This window comes from Microcaecilia unicolor, chromosome 3 (genome assembly GCF_901765095.1).
Source record: "Microcaecilia unicolor chromosome 3, aMicUni1.1, whole genome shotgun sequence".
Lineage (NCBI taxonomy): Eukaryota > Metazoa > Chordata > Amphibia > Gymnophiona > Siphonopidae > Microcaecilia > Microcaecilia unicolor.
In genome coordinates, this window is record NC_044033.1 from 372220788 (window position 1) to 372237168 (window position 16381).

The 16381-nt window shown below is 41.6% G+C and overlaps 1 protein-coding gene across 1 annotated transcript in view; it reads left to right on the forward strand.

The window, feature by feature from the left end:
• Positions 1–16381, forward strand: part of IFT172 (intraflagellar transport 172) — a 335758-nt gene that overhangs the window by 43917 nt on the left and 275460 nt on the right. The window contains exons 9-11 of the mRNA XM_030198582.1: positions 416–539; positions 4019–4114; positions 4973–5134. Of these exons, the coding sequence (XP_030054442.1) occupies positions 416–539; positions 4019–4114; positions 4973–5134 (382 nt within the window). The remainder of the gene's footprint in view (positions 1–415; positions 540–4018; positions 4115–4972; positions 5135–16381) is intronic.

A 16381-nucleotide genomic window follows, 5' to 3' on the forward strand; every position in this document is an offset into this window, starting at 1 on the left:
TCACTCTGCGTTTTATAGCATTAAATCTTAGCTACAAATCTGTAGACCAGGGGTTCTCTGATCTAGTCCTTGAGGTCCACAATCCAGTCTGGTTTTCAGGATTTCCGTAATGAATATGTATAAGACCTATTTGCATGCAATGGAAGGAGTGAATGCAAATAGATCTCATACATATTCATTGTGGAAATCCTGAAAACCAGGCTGGGTTGTGGACCTCAAGGACAGGATTTCAGGACCCCTGCTCTAGACCATTCTTCAAGCTTCTGTTTTCCACACCTAACAAAACAGACTAGCTAGAAGACTTAGAGAGTAGCATAATATGAAAAGTTAAATGTATTTTGCACAAATGATGTTTCTTTACAACCAAGGAATTTTCTGTTGGTTTCACCACTATTATGTCTTTTTTTTCATTCAGGCTTCGTGTGCTGAATTGGAGTCCACGCAAGAGTGCTTGGGAGGAAGCCAAACCAAAAGAAATTACAAACCTTTATACCATCACTGCACTGTCATGGAAAAAGGATGGCTCCAGGCTATGTGCAGTGAGTAATGAATAGTGTAGTTTTGGCAGCCATAGTAGGATACTGCACATAACATCGTTAGGCAAGAGTTCATTTACTCTTAATCCAAAAGAGTACTCGTAATGAATCTGTACTTATGACTATTCTGTTTCTATGTGAATTTTCAGTGGGCTTCCACATTCAAGAAGAGCGCTGAAATGCTGGCATAACTTTATATGAATAACTTATCCACATAAAGTTATCCCCATGATTTCTGTGTCCAGACTTGAATGCATAAGTTATGTGCATAATAACGGAATGTTGCTGTTGTACATACTGTTTCTGGCCTTCCTCACCATCTTTATGTACAATCTGATGTACGAGCTTTATTTAGATTGGTACACAATCTTACAGATACGAGAAGGATGGTCCGTCGGCTGAACAACTGGCACATTTCTTTTATACAAAATTATTATTATGTAGACAATCCCTACAGGGACCATTAAATCTGACTGTAGATGATTTTATACTGGTGAGATATGATAAGATTCCGGTTGATAAAGTTTGGACACAATTTCTACTAATAGGGGAGAAATTGTTAGACTCATTCTATAGAAAGAATGCAAAAACTTACTGTTGGTTAGGTAAGTGCCCCCCAATAGTGATGCAATCTGCTTCAGTGAAATTTAAACAACAACTTTACAGCTGGATAGTGCATTGTCTTACAATAGGTACATTTCCTGCAGAATTGGGGGAAATAATAATTACTCTATTGAAGAACAGCAAAGATTCAATTGGATTGGTATGAAATTACAGGCCTATTGCTTCATTACCATTATTTACTAAATTAATGGAGTGAATAGTAGCTAATCAATTAGCTCAGTTCTTAGAACATCATCATACTCTTCATTCTTCTCAAATCAGGATTTCGCTCAAATTTCAGTATGGAAACTTTTGTGGGCACAATACTTAATTTAGTACGAATGTGGCTTAGTGAAAGGAAGAAAGTAATACTTCTCCAATTTGATCTATCCAATGCTTTTGACCTGGTAGATGAAGTTCTGCAGATTTTTTGATGCTGTAGGAATTTCGGGGTATGTTAAATCCTGGTTTCATGGCTTCTGAATAGGAAATATAGAGTTAAAATGTCAAACAGTTTGTTGGGTAACTGGAGTAATGTGAGTGGGGTTCCTCTTTATTTATTTATTTGTTACATTTGTATCCCACATTTTCCCACCTATTTGCAGGCTCAATGTGGCTTACATAGTACCGTAGAGGCGATCGCTAATACTGGTATGAACAAATACAGAGTGAGGCTGTGGTAAAGTGAAGGTCAAATATAGAAATCCCATTGTTTAATTTATATGTACATTCATTGGGATTTACACAGGAGAGCCTTGGGATAAAGGCATTTAGGTACGTGGACTATATTACTGTTCTTCTTCCTATCCAATCAGAAGTTTCAAAACAATATACCGTCAATATTTAGTACAGTAGAATGTTGGATGCCTCTCTATAATTACTGTTGTTCCTATCTAATCAGAAGTTTCTGAAGAATTATCTACTATACAGTCAAGATTTAGTACAGTAGAATGTTGGATGCCGGTCCATAAATTAAAGTTAAATAAGTTGCTGTTAATTACAGGCTCCAGTGAGCCTGAGGATTCTCATAATTAATAAACAAAAGTATTTTTTTTTGTTGTTTTGTTTTTTTCCCTCTGTAAGGATTTTAGGGGTGTTTTTTTTTTTTTTTGATTCAACAGGTACCTTGAAGCTTCAGTTTAATAAGGTAGTCCAGAAAGCTTTTTTTTCTGATGCATAAATTGTGTTGTATTTGTAAATATTTTGAAGTTCATCACTTTTGGTTGTTGGTCCAGGCTTTATTGCTAAGTTCTTTGGAATATTGTAACATTATCTATTTTTGATGTTCTGAAGTATTAATGTAAAAATTGCAGACTATTCAAAACACCTCACTGAAATTGATTTATACTTTAAAACATTTTGATCATTTAACATTCTACTATTCTAAAGTTCATTGGTTACCTGTGGCAGCCCAGGTTATTTTTAAATTGTATTGTTTGATGTATAAAGTATTGTATGGATTAGCTCCTTCATATTTGTTAAATTTGTTTTGTTCTGTGCAATTCAGGTCGTAATATTTGTTTAAGAAATTTGTTCACTGTCCCATCTTTGAAGGGTAAATCTAGTAAGAAAATGATATGCTAACAACAAGCTGCTAAATTGGGAAAAGATATTTACTACTATTTAACATTTCTAGAGCGCTACAAAGTGTACGCAGCGCTGTACAAACACAGAAGAAAGAGTCCCTGCTCAAAGAGCTTACAATCTAATAGACAAAAAAAGTAAAGCATTTAAATTTAAAATATTTAAGCAGTCAAGCACAAGAGAACAGTCACAGAAGGACAGAAGATGTTGAAGGGTGGTCAGTGTGATTAGGTGTAACTCTGGTTGGAGTAGTGGGAGAAGGTGATAGAAGAATAGAAATGGGTGAGGTAAAGTAATGAGTGGGTTGATAGGGAGGTTATATAAGACATGTCACTCTAGGGGTGGGTGGGTAGAGGGGTAGGGTGGGTGGGATATTTCTCTTTTAATAATGCAAGCTTTAAGTTATATTCATTTTAGATGTTTGTTGAAGACATATTTATTACAGAATTTTAGTAAGAAATGATTGTTATTGGTATATTTGCATTTTTTGTACAATATTGTATTTTCTGAATTGGTCAGCTTCTTTTCTCTTTTGTAACCCGCATCGAACCACAAGGTATTGCGGGCTATAAGAATATATGTTAGTTCTGTGGGGTATTTTAGATTAAAAAAAAATAATCATAAAAATAAAAAAAAGTTAGAAAGTAGGTTAGATTGGGTTTGAGTTTGATTCCCACCTACCGCAGACCTATTATTTAATTTATAGGCTATTAAATAAGGGGACAGGAGGACTTTTTTTGTCAACAAGGATTAATTGGAGATTTTCAACAGAAATTGAGTAATCCTAACCCTATCTTTGTAACACATAAATCTTTGTTCCTTTGCAAATCATTGACAAGCAAACAAAATATACCAAATAAACTTAAGAAACCTTTTAGTTTTAGCATCCTTGCTTCCTTAGCAACTATAAACATAACTTTAGACTAAATCCATATAAGTCACAAGGACTAGGATGCAAAGGTCGTCCTTCTGTGGCTTTAGCTGGAAAATGATGCTGACCTGTTACTTTAAAGATTTCCTGTTGTCACTAAACTTGCAGCTCTGTCCTATAAATGTAACACATAGGGCTCTGTTTACTAAGGCGCGTTAATGTTTTTAATGTGCCTACAATTAGCGCACGTGCTAACCGTGTAGGCGTCTGTAGGGATATTGTAGGCACATACACGGTTAATGCACGTACATGGTTGACGCATGTTAAAAATGCTAACATGCCTCTAACGCGGCTTAGTAAACAGGGCCCATATAGTCATATGCTGAATTTTACACAGATCTCATATGTTGTGGGTTTTTTTCAGGGGACGTTGTGCGGAGGGGTGGAACAGTTTGACTGCTGCCTGCGAAGAAGTATTTATAAGAATAAGTTTGAGATGACATATGTAGGGCCCAGTCAGGTAAGCAGTGGAAGATGGCATCTGTAGTAAATGACAGTGCTGATGTTCTCTAACCCTATTTGGTGATGGTACCTCACCAGCACACCTAAAATTGTACCATTTTTATGAGATCCTCCTTGTGAATCATATCGCGCTGTACTCCTATGTCTGATTGCTTCTCACTGGGAAAGCATGTTGTGTCACTGCTTGCTGTAATTATGTATACAGTATATGTGTATGTATGTATAAATACCCAGTGTCAAACTAAATTTCTGTGTTTAGATATGGATTCATTAAACATTTTTTTTAAATCTTAATACTGAAGGTATGAATGCTCTAACTGAGCAGCAGACTTTTATGCCAAGAGATGTGACTGCATCTGTATTTGACCCTTATGTCTATATCTGAACACCTTGTAATTTATTTTAGACCATATTTTCTGTGATTACCACTCGTGCTGTTTTGCTATACAAGTGCCAAATGGGTACAACCAGGTCTGAATTTGATTTTGCTGTCCCCTCTTTCTCTTTTCTGGCATCTTTTTATTTCCTTCCTTTTCACTTTGTATCACAACATTACTTCCTGTTCTGCTCTTGTTTCACAGATATCTTGGGTTCCTTGATGCTGTTGTAATTTATAGCTATAACGTGAATATTTGTGTGTATACTTATGAGAAACATACCTGGTTATATTGAATGCTTTTGCTGAGTTTAGAATGCCAGTCAGCATTTGAGAGTTAGAGAGACAGGGAAAGGCTGCAAATAGTATAGGTTTCTTTGCTGGTTTCTGACTGCCCTCATTTCTAAGAAAACACATTTATGTAAGAGACTCTCATAACCTGGTGTTTTCATTTTCATTCTGTTTTCTGATTGGCTTCAGGTGATTGTGAAGAATCTATCAACAGGAACCCGAGTGGTTCTGAAGTCTCACTATGGCTATGAAATTGATGAAGTAAAGATCCTTGGAAAGGAGAGGTACCTGGTGGCCCACACTTCAGACACATTGTTGCTGGGAGACCTGACATCCAACAAACTCAGTGAGGTACTTTCCAGCAGAAGCAAGCTTATGAAATCTTACACAATCAGTGAGATACTTCAGATCAAAAGGGGTGTGTGCAGGATGGCCAGTAGCTTCCATTTATCACCGCTTTGGGTGAATCTCTTCATAAAAGCAGTTAATAAATCCCAATAAATATTTTACTATTGTTACGCTGTTAACAAAATTGTAAGTTTTAAGTTAAATTGTACCTGCTGTACACTGCCTTGGGTGAATCTCTTCATAATTGTGGTTAATCTCAACAAATAAAAAGAAGCATCTCTTTGGGCTCCTTTTACTAAGGTGTGTTAATGGATTTAGCGCGCACTAATGATAAGTGCATGCTAAATGCTAAGAAGCCCATTTTATTCCTATGGGCTTCTTAGCAGTTAGCATGCAGTAATTGTTAGCATGTGATAAATCCATTAGCACTCCTTAGTAAAAGGAGCCTTTTGTTTCTAAATGTGCTGAATATTTTCTCCATTTATGCATTGAGATATGAATCTCAGATGTTGGTGTGCTGAAGGACTGTTCTGATATGGCAACTTTTCTGAGAATATTGAGATAAATGCAGATAATTCATAGCAGTGATGTGAGCAAGAATGAATATTTATAATTGCCAAAAAATTCTCAGTACAGGGAGAAGTATGAGAAAGATGAGGATGGGGAGTGGATTTGAGAATGAAGATAGATTCCAGTAGGTAGGGCAAGGACCCAGGGCATCTGAGGATTGTGTGTTAGCAAATATCACATGGAGGAAAGTTGCAAGGTTATTCAGGATCTTTGGTTTATTATGTGACTAACTATACTGAGTAAATTTTCATCTATGTATGGGTAGTCTATTCAGTTTCACTATGGAATTTACATATAATTTATTAAATCAGAACTTTGAATTTATGCATAATTGGTTTATTAGTCACAAGTGAAATATCACAAAGACTAAATTGCAGTGGCTTTGTAAATCTTTTGTGGCTGTGCCCAGGGGTGGCCCAAGGCAAGAAGTCACTTGAGGCGGGGCTGAGATTCCGCCCCAACTCCCCTCTTTCTTCTTCCACTCCGTTCCCCGAGTTTACCTTCTTTCTTCATGTTCCAAAAGCCTGCAGCGGCAGGCGTGATTCCCATATGCTGTCCTGCCGCCAGTAGCAGCCTCTTCTCTACTGCGGTAAAAAGAAGAGCTGAGTGCTGGCAGCAGCGCAGAGTATGTGAACCAGGCCTGCTGCCGCCAGCTTTTGAGACATGAAGAAAGAAGGTAAACTTAGGGGAGGGGGGAGTAGAGATGCTGTTCCTGCAACCTGAGGCTCCCGCCTCAGGTGGCCTAATGGTCGGGCCTGCTCTTGTTCCGCCTGTTAAAGACCTAACCATTTTGAATACTAGAATATCATTGGATAGCTCAACAAAAATTTTAGTAATTCATGTAGATTCAGGCCTGACCGTGATTCTGCATGTTAATATGATTATTACATAAGAACATAAGTATTGCCATACTGGGACAGACCAAAGGACCATCAAGCCCAGCATCCTGTTTGCCAATCCAGGTCACAAATATCTGGCAATATCCCCAAAAAAGTACAATACATTTTATGCTGCTTTCCCTAGAAATAAACAGTGGATTTTCCCCAAGTCCATTTTAATAACGGTCTATGGAATTTTCCTTTAGGAAGCCATCCAAATCTTTTTTAAACCCCGCTAAGCTAACTGCTTTTACTACATTTTCTGGCAACGAATTCCAGAGATTAATTACACGTTGAGTGAAGAAAAATTTTCTACAATTCATTTTAAATGTACTACTTTGTACCTTCATTGCATGCCCCTTAGTCATAGTATGTTTGGAAAGAGTAAACAAGTGATTCACGTCAACCCAGTCCACTCCACTCGTTATTTTATAGACCTCTATCATATCTCCCCTCAGCCGTATTTTCTGCAAGCTGAAGAACCCTATCCGCTTTAGCCTTTCTTCATATTGAAGTTGTTGCGCTTCTCTGTACTTTTTCTAATTCTATCTTTTTTGAGATGCGTTGACCAGAATTGAACACAATATTCGAGATGCGGTCGCACTATAGAGCGATACAAAGGCATTATAACGTCCTCATTTTTGTTTTCCATTCCTTTCCTAATAACGCCTAACATTCTGTTTGCTTTCTTAGCCACTGTGGAACAGTGAACAGAGGGTTTCAATGTATCATCAACGACAATGCCTAGTTCCCTTTCCTGGTTGGTGACTTCTAATGTGGAACCTTGCATTACGTAGCTATAATTTGGGTTCCTCTTTCCCACATAAATCGCTTTGCATTTGCTCACATTAAACGTCATCTGCCATTTAGATGCCCTGTCTCCCAATCTCGTAAGGTCCTATTGTAATTTTTTGCAGTCCTCATGCGTTTTAACAACTTTGAAATGCTTTGTGTCGGCAGGAAATTTAATTACCTCACTAGTTACTCCCATCTCTAGATCATTTATAAATATGTTAAAAAGCAGCTGTCTCAGCACAGGCATCTGGGAACCCCACTATCTAACCTTCTCCATTAAGAATACTGACCATTTAACCCTACTCTCTGTTTTCTATCTTTTAACCAGTTTTTAATCCGCAATAGAACACTACCTCCTATCCCATGCCTCTCCAATTTCCTCTGGAGTCTTTCATAAGGTGCTTTGTCACACGCCTTTTAAAAATCCAGATACACTATATCGAACGGCTCACCTTTATCCACATGTTTGTTCACCCCTTCAAAGAAATGTTATAGATTGGTGAGGCAAGATTTCCCTTCACTAAATCCATGTTGGCTTTGTCTCATTAATCCATGCTTTTGAATATGCTCTGTAATTTTGTTCTTTATAATAGTCTCTACCATTTTGCCCGACACCGCCATTGGGCTCACCAGTCTATAACTTTCTGGATCTCCTCTGGAACCCTTTTCATTAAAAAAAAAAAAAAATCTTTATTGGTTTAAGTAAAAGTGCATTACAAAAGTATGAGGAATCAGTTTCACATTATTGAGAACAGAAACAATAAGCTCAAAACCTCTACAAAATCTCATCAACCGCCCTATGCTCCCATCCCTTCCTCTTTAAGTAAAGAACAGAAAACACTAGAGCATTAATTTAGTATTCTACTATGGGTTGCTGGCTGTAATGTGGTCCAGAACCTTTTCTATAACCTTTTTTAAAAATCAGCTTTACAGTGGCCATCTTCCAATTTCCTGGTACCATGCTTGATTTTGTAATCCATGGCTTCTTAGGCAGTTATGGCCTATGTTTTATGAGGAGCATTTTCAATTTTTAGTACAGGCACTGATTAGCCTGCTCTAGATTATTGCAGTGCTGTGTTTTTATGTATGACTGCGAAGGCAGTTGGATTGTATTGCCGGCAGAGTACTGATGCAAAACTTTTTTTTGAAGCTGAAATAGCTGGGAAATTTGAGCATGCATCTCTGTTTTTATTAAAATTGCATTTGTTTACTGTTTATGCAAGAATTTATTTTTATGTTTGTCTTTTTATTGGACAAATCACTCACAAACTGTTTCTCCATCCAATATCAATTGCAACATATCTAGAAAATGATTACATTCAGGTGAATAATCGTCTCAAGTTTTAAATATTTCTCCCTCCCTCCCCCACCCAACTTCAACCATCTTTATGTTCAAACTTTTTTTAAATTAAAGAATCCAAAAACAAACAAATATAGTACATTCTCAGTATGAATAACTTTGGATAACCAAGCCAACTTTCATTCCCCCCCCCTGCCAACCCCCCTGCAATGTAAAGACAAGGACGAATCCAACCTGATTCAACCCCCCTTCCTCCCCCCTTAACCAATAATAACCAGGCATCCATATTTGCAAAATTACATACACAAGTGTTGATGAGACAAACAAAGAAAACACCAGCTAACTTTTCCCATTGTTTAAAACCTTCCCCGACTCTCCACCTTAAACATCATCAAGCGTTACAGTCCAACAAAATGCCTCAATGACGGTATTCTCCCATGTATTATATTATACTAGTGTTCCCCCCAAAACCGTGTCAACTATAACAATACCCACATCAACTGTAAAGGAAGCCACTACCCTTGGGCCATCCCCTACCCATGACCATAACCAATTCCCTTCCCCCCCAGACCGCACCTGGAGTATTGTGTTCAGTACTGGTCTCCGTATCTCAAAAAAGATATAGTAGAATTGGAAAAGGTACAGCGAAGGGCGACGAAAATGATAGTGGGGATGGGACGACTTTCCTATGAAGAGAGGCTGAGAAGGCTAGGGCTTTTCAGCTTGGAGAAGAGACGGCTGAGGGGAGATATGATAGAAGTGTATAAAATAATGAGTGGAATGGATCGGGTGGATGTGAAGCGACTGTTCACGCTATCCAAAAATACTAGGACTAGAGGGCATGAGTTGAAGCTACAGTGTGGTAAATTTAAAACGAATCGGAGAAAATTTTTCTTCACCCAACGTGTAATTAGACTCTGGAATTCGTTGCCGGAGAACGTGGTACGGGCGGTTAGCTTGACGGAGTTTAAAAAGGGGTTAGATAGATTCCTAAAGGACAAGTCCATAGACCACTATTAAATGGACTTGGAAAAATTCCGCATTTTTAGGTATAACTTGTCTGGAATGTTTTTACGTTTGGGGAGCGTGCCAGGTGCCCTTGACCTGGATTGGCCACTGTCGGTGACAGGATGCTGGGCTAGATGGACCTTTGGTCTTTCCCAGTATGGCACTACTTATGTACTTATGTACCCTTCCCCCCCCCTTCTACATTGCAAGTATCTCACTCCTACCCCCTCAAGTGGACCTAATTCCCCCAGGGTAATTGATTCAATATTTGACTCCTTGCCCTTGGCAAGATGGTATTCAAATAGGCCTCCCATATCGCCAGGAACCTGCGCTGCCTCCCAGGTGACACACCTGCCCCCCCAGAGACTCCAAAACCATTAGTTCATACGATTTGTTCCTCCAATACCAAAAGGAGGGAGGGTGATCCTGGATCCAGTGGTTTTAGAATGTACTTCCTCCCTAATATGCATGACTTACCCAGGAACAACTTCTCTCCCTGTGTTCTCCCCTGCCACAGGCATGGCATACTAAACACCGCTCTCTCAAATGATAAAATAATTGTACGTCCTACCACTCCTTGAAGAAAATGAGCTATTGCCGTCCAGAGCAAGGTAATTTGTCTTCATTTCCATATCCCATGGAAGAAGGTTGCCTCCGCCCTCTTACATTTTCTGCAACAAGGCGTTTCCGTCAACCCGGCATCAAAAGTCTGTCTCTGGGAGAAATAAGCCCTGTATACCGTCCGAAAATGGCACTCCTGTAGTTCCGCACTATGCACCAGATATGAGCCACTCTTAAGAGAGGACAGTAACGTCTGTGTCGAGATTGTCCTACCCATATCCTTACTCCACCTGTCCGCGACTTCTTGTAAGTCCTTGACTTGAGACTTCCTACATAACTCACCATGAAACCAAGAAATCGATATCTGGCCTGCAGCGTCTCCCTCCAAAATTTTCTCAGCTGGCGTGAGGACAAACTGCCCCCCAGCAAGGAACGCGCGCAATGCATTAGTTGACAGTAAGCGAAAGCGTACCTGGGCCCTGCTCACAATGATTCGAAAAATCATGAGATGACATTACGGACCCATCCTCTTTAATTAAATGTTCTAGCAAAAATACCCTCTTCTCTTTCAAGGATTGGAAAACTCTGTTGTCTCCGCCTGGCCTAAAATCTGGATTCCCCTGTAAAGGCAACCATACACTACTAGTCGGGCATTGATTCCACAGGGGGAGCACAGCCCTCCACAGTAACCAAAGGGGTCTAAGCAGCACACTCCTAAGAGTTCTCTCCGGCAGCCTTTCCCTGGGGATGTGAAGTAAATAATTTAGGTGCCATGGGCGAAAATAATCCTGCTCTAATACTACATCTATGTATGTTGTGGTTCCCAATAACCAGTCCCGAAGGTCGGGAAGCCCCAACCCTCCTGATTTTTGGGCACCTATCAAATAGTGCCACTTCATTTTTGGCTTCCTTCCCCCTCAACAGAACTTTGTCACTATCCGCTGAAGCATCACCAAATTCCTTCGCAGTAAGCAGATAGGTAAGGTTTGTAACACATACAACCATCTGGGGAAAACAGTCATTCTATATAGATGTCACCTACCCAAAAAAGACAACGGGAGGATGGACCAAAGTGACAACTGCTCCTTCATCTCTCTGAGCAACTTAGAAACATTGATCTCATACAGGAGTGATGGGTCCATTGACAACTGTATTCCTAAATAGCGAAACAACTCCCTTGCCCACCTCAAAGGGAACCCATCTGCCCACGACTGCCGTAAAATAGTGGAACTCACCAATGCCTCCGATTTTGTTAAATTGAGTTGAAACTCTGTCAAGCATTCCATTAGGTGTGGCAGCGAATACCGCGGGTTCGTAATAAGCAACAACAAGTCATCGGCGAATGCTGCGAATTTGAAAATAAGATTCCCTATCTGCACCCCCTGAATATCCGGATTATTCTGAATCTCCCTCAAAAGAGGGTCCAGGGTTAGGACAAAAAGTAGTGGTGACAAGGGGCAGCCCTGTCGGGTCCCCCCCGTCTGATAGGGAACCAATCTGACAATATGCCATTAGCACACACCTGCGCCTTTGGATCTGAATACAGGGTCTGCACCGCCTGTGTAAACCAGCCCTCTATACCATACGCATCGAACACCCCAAAAAGGAATCCCCACTCCACCCTATCGAACGCTTTTTCTGTATCGAAGCTTATTAGTAGGGCTGAAGCTTTCTCTAGTCCAATAGTTTCCAAAGCCACTAGAATTCTTCTCATGTTTTTCGCGGTCACCCTCCCGCATGTGAACCCCACCTGCGGCTCGGCCACCAAGGAGTGAAGAATTTGCGACAACCCATTAACCATGATCTTGGCCAAAATTTTTACCTCCGTATTAAGCAACGAGATTGGGCAATATGAATCTGGGCAATCCGCCGGCCTACCTGGCTTCGGAAGTACTATAATTTGAGCCGTGTTAAGATGCGGAAATAACTGCTCCTGTTGTATAAAATTATTAAAGACATCTGCTAAAACTGGACTTATGTCCGACTGTAATAATTTGTAAAACTCATTACACAAACCATCCGCACCTGGGGCCTTTCCCAAGGCATTCTGTCTAATTACTCTTTCCACTTCTTCTGCCATTATAGGTGCAATCAACTGACCTAACTCCGACTCCGTAACTTTAGGCAGATCCAAACTGGATAAATATACCTCACTGACTACCGGAGGTGGCGTCTGCTGCTCATAAAGCCTAGCAAAAAACTCGGAGAGGGTCTTATTGATAGCCCCATCCTCGTGTTTCCGAACTCCCGTTGAATCTAGCATCGTGGATATTTTATGATGCCCTGTTCTACCATGCACAAGCCTGGCTAAAAATCTGCTACTCTTGTTCGCAAACCGATAGAGCTGGAATTTGTAGTATGCCCAAGATTTCTTTGCCTGGGCAAGCAATAATTCAGAGCTTGTTGAGCTTCCAGCAATTGCCTCTTAATCCGCAAGGAATGATCTGCCCCATATTGCTTGCGAAGAGAAGTTACTCTCTTTTCCAACCGGAGCACTTCCCTACACCTCACCTTCCTCTGGAAACTAACATAGGAGATGTCTCCTCGGAGGACCGCCTTCGCCGCCTCCCAAAACAAGATTGGGTTGGATTTATGATTTCCATTAGACTCCCTATAAAGCTCCCATTTGGTAAACAAATACGGCAAAAAGTGACTGTCCCTGTGAAGGAAGGATGGAAATCTTCATGTACTCCCTGAGATCGTAGAGCCTCCCCCCTGCATCCCTAACTCTACCCAAGCATGGTCTGAGATCGTTATCGGGGCTATCCTTACATCAACCACCTGAGTTAGTAGCTCCCTAGAAAGCAACAGATAATCTATTCTAGACATCTTAGAGTGTACTCTAGATACATGCGTGTAGTCTCTTTCCATACGTCCACCAAACCCAACGCAGAGCTCAATAAATTCACCTCTCGTTCTGTCCTAGCCAATTCCCTGTCCGTTGGCTTGGAACGATCTAAGGTAGGGTCCACCGCATCATTCAGATCCCCCCCCCACACACACTACTATCTGCGCCTCACCCATTTCAAGAATCTCATGAATTACCCGCACAAAAAACTTTTTCTCAAAAACATTTGGAGCATAAAGATTACACAGCAAAAGAGGTTGTTGCTCCAATATCACCGAGGCTAGAACAAACCTGCCCTCCGGATCCACCACAACCCTTTTGGTCTCCAGATTTAGTCCCTTTCTGATCAGGATCACCACTTCCCCCCCCCCCCTCCTGCCCACTGCTGGCGCCGCAAAAATTTCTCCTACCCACCATTTTTTCAATTTTGCATGTTCCACCGTGGGGAGGTGAGTCCTGTAGGAAGGCAAAGGAGGTCCCCCTATTGTTAAGAGCTTTTAACAGTGTCTGGCTATTGATCAGAGAGCGTATTCCACTAACATTCCAAGTAGTGAACTTCAAACTAGACATTTAACCTATCCCCTCGCGCTCAGAAAGAATATAGTTCCCGCTAGTGATCAGCCTTGCCATAATTATCCCGGAAAGATGTCCCAGCCTCCACCCCCCCCTCCCCAGAATGTGATCAAACCAACCCCCCAAGCTTAGATCCAGTTGAGTTCTCCCTAAGTTATTGGACACTGCACTGTCCCGCCCCTCATCCTCCCTCCCCAATCCCCTACCCTCCCCCCATCCCCCTGAACCTTCCCAACCCTATAACACCACACGTTCCACTAAACTACCGGAACCTCCCAGCTCCTGAGCCCAGAACTACCCATCAAACAGACTAGGAGCTTTTCCCCAAGAACCCCTCCCTACTGATAATGTCCATGAGCTAATCATCATTCTCCAAGAGAGGAATAAGAAGTAAGAGAGAAGAGAGGAGTAGAGGGGGGGGGGGGGGGAAACTAGGGGTGGATCTCTCACATTCGCTCACTCCTAAGCACACAGTTGCCCAACAAAGTAAGCTGTATATATAACTTCAAATTGTGAGATCCCCTCATCTTAATGACGTTACACCAGCTTCCAACCTACCATGCACCCTTTCTCTCAGTCTTGGGAGCCAGAGAATCCCCTCCCCAATTAGACCCGACTCCCAAGTTGGCTCCTTGTTGAAGGCTCACTGCCCTCAATCTGACATGTTTGTCCCCCTCTCTCCGGAACATTTTCTTTTTGACCTTAATAGGAGAGGGGAAAAGGGAGAGAAGAAAAAACAAAAACCATGGGATAACCCCCCCCCCCCCCCCATACACTCCGGCCTTCACATGTACACTGCTATTTTAACAGAATCAAACCATGAGAACTCCCTCTTAAATGATCAGCAACAAATGTCCCATAAGTTCACTGCCAACCCTCAGCTCCATCTTGCTCCATGTTCTGAATGTCGGGTCTCCCAAGCCCAACTAGTACAAACTCCAGAGTTGAGGTCTGGTTGTAAATATACTGCATTCACCCACACACGCTTCATCTAAGTCTCCCCTCGCACTCGCACCAGAGAGTGCCAAGTTATGGAGTCCATTTCTAGCAGGAATTCAGTAGCAAAGGCCTCAGACGCCCCCTGCGGAATGGAAGCTCAACTCTGCTTTCAGGCTTAGTGTGTCTTATAACCCGCACCAACAATCGGGGCACCGGATCTCACCCTCTGTGTCAGGAAGCTGTTCAGATGTGGCTTTGGGCACGCCATCATGGCATGTTTCTCCAAGCTACTTATCTGGCAGGTGTAAACAATAGTCTGGCCGACAGACTGAGCAGGGTAATGCAACCTCACGAGTGGTCACTGAATATGGGCGTAGCCCGCAAGATCTTCGGAGCGTGGGGCACCCCCTCGGTGGATCTTTTTGCCACTCAGATCAATCACAAGGTCCCTCAGTTCTGTTCCAGGCTTTAGGCCCACGACAGACTAGTGTCAGATGCATTTCTCCTTCATTGGGGATCAGGCCTTCTGTATGCGTATCCTCCCATACCTCTAGTAGGGAAGACTTTGCTGAAACTCAAGCAAGCCCACGGAACCATGATCCTGATTTCACCCTTCTGGCCGCGCCAGATTTGTTTCTCTCTATTTCTGGAGTTGTCCTCCAAAGAACTGTGGCGATTGGAGTGTTTTCTAACCCTCATCACCCAGAACGAGGGGTCACTTCTACATCCTCATCTCCAGTCTCTGGCTCTCACGGCCTGGATGTTGAGAGCTTAGAATTCGCCTCCTTGGGTCTTTCAGAGGGTGTCTCCCGGGTCTTGCTTCTAGAAAAGATTTCACGAAGAGGTGTTACTCTTTCAAATGGAGGAGGTTTGCCGTCTGGTGTGACAGCAAGGCCCTAGATCCTCTTTCTTGTCCTACACAGAACCTGCTTGAATACCTTCTACACTTGTCAAGAGTCTGCTCTCAAGATCAACTCCGTAAGAGTTCACCTCATTTTTATTTTATTTATTTATTGCATTTGTATCTCACATTATCCCACCTCTTTGCAGGCTCAATGTGGCTTACAATACATCATGGATAGTGGAAATGAGAGGAGAATTGATGTTTAGTGTTACAGAAGTATTTTGGGTTACATGGTAGTGGAATACATGATAGTGATATAAGGCATTCTTAACATTACTAGATATATGTGGGAATTTCACATGTTTTGATCTTTGTAGTAAATCTTGTCGAAGAGATGGGTCTTCAGCAGTTTGCGGAAGTTGGTCAGTTCATAGATCACTTTTAGGTTACGTGGCAATGCGTTCCAGAATTGCGTTCTCATTAGTTTATATTTTAGGCCTTTACAGTTGGGGAAATGAAGATTAAGGAATGTGTGAGATGATCTTTTAGCATTCCTGGGTGGTAGGTCTATCAGGTCTGACATGTAGGCTGGGGCCTCGCCATGGATGATTTTATGTACTAGGGTACATACTTTGATCGTGATGCGTTCTTTGAGTGGTAACCAGTGTAGCTTCTCTCGTACGGGTTTTGCACTTTCGTATTTTGGTTTTCCAAATATGAGTCTGGCTGCTGTGTTCTGGGCTGTCTGGAGTTTTTTGAGTATTTGCTCTTTGCAGCCAGCGTAGCGTGAGTTGCAATAGTCTAGGTGACTGAGTACTAATGATTGTACCAGTTTGCGGAAAACGGTTCTTGGGAAGAATGGTTTTACTCTTTTTAATTTCCACCTTGAGTGGAACATCTTTTTGGTTGTGTTTTTCGTGTGATTCTCAAGTGT